Source organism: Theropithecus gelada, chromosome 4 (assembly GCF_003255815.1).
Source record: "Theropithecus gelada isolate Dixy chromosome 4, Tgel_1.0, whole genome shotgun sequence".
Classification (NCBI taxonomy): Eukaryota; Metazoa; Chordata; class Mammalia; order Primates; family Cercopithecidae; genus Theropithecus; species Theropithecus gelada.
The window spans coordinates 123,687,411-123,693,410 of record NC_037671.1 but is presented as its reverse complement, the minus strand read 5'-3'; the positions used below and the strand labels follow the sequence as shown (position 1 = coordinate 123,693,410).

The 6,000-nt window shown below is 56.0% G+C and overlaps 1 protein-coding gene across 1 annotated transcript in view; it reads right to left on the bottom strand.

Moving 5' to 3' along the window:
* Window positions 1-14: 14 nt before the first annotated feature.
* FRMD1 (FERM domain containing 1) overlaps window positions 15-6,000 on the bottom strand; it is a 42,683-nt gene continuing 36,697 nt past the window's right edge. Inside the window, exons 4-7 of the mRNA XM_025382372.1 lie at window positions 3,790-3,869; window positions 3,281-3,357; window positions 1,460-1,646; window positions 15-344 (exon numbers count right to left, since the gene is read on the bottom strand). Of these exons, the coding sequence (XP_025238157.1) occupies window positions 15-344; window positions 1,460-1,646; window positions 3,281-3,357; window positions 3,790-3,869 (674 nt within the window). The remainder of the gene's footprint in view (window positions 345-1,459; window positions 1,647-3,280; window positions 3,358-3,789; window positions 3,870-6,000) is intronic.

Sequence of the window (6,000 nt, the reverse complement as noted above, 5' to 3'; positions counted from 1 at the left end):
TCCTGGTCCCACTGTTAGCCATGGGGCCTCCGTCCATCCCTGGCCTGGGGTCCTGGTCCCACTGTTAGCCATGGGGCCTCCGTCCATCCCTGGCCTGGGGTCCTGGTCCCACTGTTAGCCATGGAGGCTCTGTCCATCCCTGGCCTGGAGTCAGAGACCGGCCTGTCACTGGCCACCCTGGGCTCAACCTTGTGCAGCCTGAAGAAGTGCACGGGTACGTCCTCCAGCCGGCAGGCCTCCTGGATGAAGCACAGCACGGCCTCCTTGGGGTTCAGGCCCTGGCGGTCACGGTGCAGGGCGGGCATGTGCCGGAGGATGTAGTCAATCCCCCTCTTGGTGATGACCTGAGGACAGAGCCAAGAGGTCAGCTCAGACCCCTGCTGGTCCCCGCTTCGTCCTTGCTGGTCCCCTGCTCCGAGAAGCCTCCCCAGACTCCCACAGCTGGTGCCGACCTCAGTGGGCAAGGCCAGGGCCTGACTGCTGAGCCCAGACCCAGAGATGAAGTCTCGGTGCCCGCTCTGGCCCTGGGCTCAGTCTGATTTCCTGTCCCCCTCGGACCCTCCCCAAGGGAAATGGCAGCAGCCAGCCCTCCGCAGGCGTCTGCAGGTGGGGACTCCACTCTCAACGAGCCCTGGCTCTTGGGAACCTGCCCAATGAGGACCAGCTGGGGCCACCACCGGGACGGGGGTAAGACCCACAGGGACATGGAATCACTGAGGGTGGAAATGTGCCCAGAGGCCAAGGGCAGGTGTGGCGTCCACAGTGCTGGGAGGAAGGCTGGCTGGGCCCCACCCTGGCCTCAGCGACTGCCACTCAGAGCAAAGGGGAGAAGGCCCCAAGGTGCACAGGATAGAGAGGCACACAGCAATGAGCGGTCAAGGAGAGAAACCTAAAAGTTCACCCAGAACAGGGCCTGCATCCCCGGGGTGACAGCCATCAACCCACGAGGCCAGCAGGCCAGACAGCGCCTGGGACCGGGCACACAGCGGCATGGCCCACGCCTCTCCATGGCCCTCCTCCCGGGGGTACAACACTCCTTCCCTTACAGGTGAGGAAGCTGAGACTCAAAGGCTTCTACGGGTCCCAGGATACTGAGAGAGAAGTGGGAAGGTTCACAGCCATGAGGCCCGTGTGGTCACATTCCACAGCCAGGCCACCGAGGGGCTCAGAGAGGTGAAGCCAGTGAGCAAGGCCACACAGCTGGCCAGGTGCGTCAGGAGCACAGGCACCCGGACCTACCTGCTCTGGGCCACTCCTCCCACACCGCCCACCTTTGGGGGTGGTAAGGACCCTTGGGTCTTCAGGAGAAAAGGACAGATGACTGTCCTGTTTCCATCCCTGACTCTTCCTCCAGCATCCTCTGCCAGGCCCCCAGCCCCCTGCTCCTACAGACGGCACCCGGTGGAGGTGGACAGGCACCAGGCCAACGGTGCTGGGAGGAGGCGGGCCCCGACCTTACCCACTGCGGGAAGTAGGAGTGTGGCTCGAAGTACCTCCCGGTGTGGGCCGGCTCCCGGTGGTCGCCCAGGTCAGCCTGCAGCGCACAGGCGGCCAACAGGAAGTAGGCCTCCTCCCGGTGGGCGCACTGCGACCTCAGCACACGCTCCTTCAGGTGGCAGTAGTACAGGTGCCGTGCCCTGTGGTCACTGGAAGGCGGTGGGGAGTGAGTTCCAGGAAGGCCGGCGTGGGGACTCCCGGCCCTTCTGGCCCTGCCTTGTCCCTCCCCACGCCAGCTCCCAGGGCTGTCCTGAGCCCCTGGTACCTTGTTCCTGTCTTGTTCTACCCACAGCTGTGCCCCTGCAGGGCCAGCGCGGCACAGGCCCACACTCTACCTGGAGCAGGACGCAGGTGACTTGCTGCCACCAAGCAGCCGCTAGATGAGGCTCCACCTGCCCGAGGTCCTGCTCCTTCCCCAGTGAGCTTGGCCTCCATCAAACCAGGCCCCAGTGCAGGAGAGCTGCACAGAGTCTGGGCGACTCAAATCCCTGGATGTGGACAGACCTGGCTCCCAGAGCTCACCGCCCAGCACGGGGCCTGGCCATGGCTGGTATTCATTAATCACAGGGGCCGGGCGGGAGGTTCGCCCAAGATGCAAGTACAAGATCTTCTCATGTAATTCTCCCAAACTGGCCCCATAGCACCAGGTAGCTCCATCCATCAACCCAATACCTTCCAGACCTCCTCTGCAAGGCTATCCAGAACCTTCCACATATTCACACACCCCCCGAACTCTCCAGAACCTGCCACACAACCGCACACCAATGTCTCCAGGACTCTCCACACAACCACACGCCTTTCACTCTCCAGACCCTCCCGCACGCCCCTCACTCCCTAGAACCTTCCACACAACCGCACACATCCCTTTTGGAACCGGGGGGGGGGGATGATGCCTGCTTAGGGAATTCCTGGGAAACCCCCTTAGGTTTCCCCCCAGGGAAAACCCTGTTCACGCTCCCTGAAGCTCTGCTCTGGAAGTAGGTTTCAGGATCCTCCTGAGGGACATCTTTTGTTTTCCTAGAAACTCTAAGGCAGCTCTGGAAGAAGTGGCCCCTGTTGGTTTAGAGCGCAGCCCACCAGAGGTACAACTTCTTCTCTCCTGCCAGGGAGAGCTTCCCACTAGACACCTGCAGAGTGGGCAGCGAACAGCGAGAACCGCCGTGCAGAAAGCGCAGGAGCCGTTTGCCCAGTGGCCTCCGGAAGCCTCGCCCACCCCTGGACGGTGTACCCACCCTAGCGAGTACGAGTCCTGGCGTTTGAGGAAGCACCACTTTAGATCGGGCGCGGTGGCTCACACCCGTAATCCCAGCACTTTGGGAGGCCGAGGCGGGTGGATCACCTGAGGTCGGGAGTTTGAAACCAGCTTGACCAACGTGGAGAAACTCCGTCTCTATAGAAAATACAAAATGAGCCCGGTGTGGTGGTGTCCACCTGTAATCCCAGCTACTCTGGAGACTAAGGCAGGAGAATCGCTTGAACCTGGGAGGCGGAGGTTGCAGTGAGCCGAGATTGGGCAAGTAGAGTGAAACTCCATCTCAAAAAAAAAAAAAAAAAAAGAAAAAGAAAAAGAAGTACCCATTTATGACACAGTCTGTATACCTTTCAATTAAATAGAATTCCTGTGTTCCCCCAAAGCAAACAGTCAATCGAGTGGTGTTTTTTTGTTTGTTTGTTTGTTTGTTTTTGGAGAAACTCAAATGTAATGTGTGGCCTTCGTGGGACTTCTATGTCATGTGGCAGATTTTCAGTATTCCAGGAAACAGCCTTTAAAGTCAGCCGTTACCTTATGACCCTTCCGTTTTCCACGTAGTGCTGCACCCGGAGGAACACCACGAAAGGGGCTCTGGGTTTCTCATTTTCCTGGTGGGGAAAATACAAGAAAGAGCAAGTGAGCCCCAGGGAGGTGCCCCCCGCTGTCCTGTCTTCCCCTTTCGTGGGGAGGGGCCTGGATTGCTTCACACTCAGTTCAAAGCCGAAGCTCAGGTGTCTGCCGCCAGAGCTGACAACTCGACTCATGGTAATTTCTACGGGAAAACTCTGAGTGGGACGTGGTCTACAGCGTTCAAGAACATCTGCCAAGGCGGGCTTCGGGGTTGGCTCACCTGCCTGCAGCCTCCGGGCTCACTGCAGTCCCCTGCGGACGGGGCAGCTGCGTGGACAGAAGGCAGCACATCCCCATGGTCCAGCACAGTCCACAGTGGTGCCCTGCCCTCTCCCACCCCATGCATCCCTGTGGTCCAGCACAGTCCACCGTGGTGCCCTTCCCTCTCCCACCCCACACTCTATGCTTACTTCATGTATTTCTTTCTTCCAGTCTTTTGAGAAGTACTTGCTGAGCTTTTGCTCCAAATCCATAAATATATACTCATTGTCTGAAAGCAAAACAAAAGGCTCATCAGAGTGGTCACCATGCTTCTCAGGTGTCACCATTTGTTCAAAACTGAGTGTGGCTTTGAGAGAAGAGACGCACAGCTGAAAACCGTGTGTCTCCAACTGATGCTGTGTACGGGGCTTTCCTTGGCTGACAACGCAAAGAGCATCCTAACACACGTGCGGGTGTCAAATGCTTGCTTACTAAAACGATGTTCCAGCGTGCAGGAATATTACAAGCTGATATTCAAAACTGGCACATGCTCCAGGCACGCCCTTTGGGAAAGCAGTTTAGCAACACGTATCCCTCCCCTCTTCCTCTGCAACCCAGGCACTCGTCTCTCAGCTATGGAATGAGTCATTTGAAAAATAGAGATGTCAGGGTTGGATGCGGTGACTCAAGCTTGTAATCTCAGCAATTTTGGAGACCAAGGCAGGAGGATTGCTTGAGGCCAGGAATTCAAGACAAGCCTGGACAACATAATGAGACCTCAGTCACCACAGGAAAAAAAAATTAGCCAGGTATGGTGGTGCATGCATGTAGTCCCAGCTACGCAGGAGGCTGAGGCAGGAAGATTGCTTGATCCTGGGAGTTCAAGGCTGCAGAGAGCTATGAATGTACCACTGCACTCCAGTGTGGGTGATAAGAGTGAGACCCTGCCTCAATCAATCAATCAATCAATCAAAATAGAGATGTCTATAATCTAGTACTAAGTTGATCAACTTCAAGTCAATGATCCGAGTTTTACCTGTTAACCTGGTTTCCCTGGAAACTGCAAGAGATGCTTCTTTCTAAATTAGGTGTTTCTATATTTTAAAAATATTTGCCACCATGTGTTTTCTTTATGGCCTGGAAATATTAAATAATTTTCCTAGAGAGGAAAATAAAACCTAGAGAGATACCCTTCGTGCTGTGACTTAAAACTACGTATGATCCCTCCGTGTCTGCTGGGAATTCATTCCAGGACTCCCCTCAGATATCAAAACCTGGGGATGGTGTATGTGACTTAAAACAACGCATGATCCCTCCGTGTCTCCTGGGGATTTGTTCCAGGACGCCCCTCGGATATCAAAACCCGGGGATGGTGTTGAGCTCGCATGTACCCTACACACATCCTCGTGTACACTTTAAATCATCTCGAGATTCCTTATGATACCTGATGCAATGTAAACGCTGTGGAAATCTTTGCTATACTGTGTTGTTAAGCTTGTATTATTTTATTGTACTATTTGTTATTATTTTGAGTATTTTCAACATGAGGTTAGTTAAATCTGAGGATGCGGAACCCACAGCCCTAGGACCGAGTCCCTGAAATACACTCGAGAGGGAAGTCACTGCCCAGAGGAGCCCGGGAGCAGTTGCCGGTCGCAGCAGTGGGTGCCTCAGGAACAGTGGCGGTGCAGGCTATTCCTGAAACTTTTACTTTATTCTCTGGCCACCGACCACACCAGTTCTGACCATCACCTCACAGACACCTCCCTGGTGACAAGTCAACCAGCAGAATCCAAAAACATCATGCTGAGTTCCCGTGCAGGGGTCCCCAGGTGAAGGGAGGGCCAGGGCCATGGCTGGCAATGCCTGGGAAGGCTACCACGGGGCCCAGGGTGACGGGCAGGGCCCACCTGAACGTGGCCTCTCAGGGTCACAGCAGTCAGCCCGGGCTCTGCCCAGCCTGTTGGCCCTCACAGTCGGGGCCTGACAGTCCTGAGAGGCGCGGGGGCCAGGGAGCTCACTGTGTTCCAGGCTCAGCAGATGACCTGGCGTTGCCCTTGCTGAGGGTGGAATCATGCCCCCTAGATGCATACACTGAAGTCCTGGCCCCTGGCACCTCAGTTCCTGTATTTTGAGATAGGGCTTTTACAGAAGTCATTGAGTGGACATGAGGTCATTAGGGTAGGCCTTCATCCAAGAAGACCAGCATCCTTATAAAAACATGGAAACTGCACAGAGAGAGACACACACAGAGGGACGACCATGTGACCACACAGAGAGGCAGCCATTGGCAGGCCCAGGAGAGAGGCCTCAGGAGAAGCCACGCATGCTGGCACCTTGGCCTTGGATTCCAGCCTCTGGAACTGAGACACAGATGTGTGTGGTTTAGGCCACCCCATCCGTGGCAGCCTGGTGGCTCA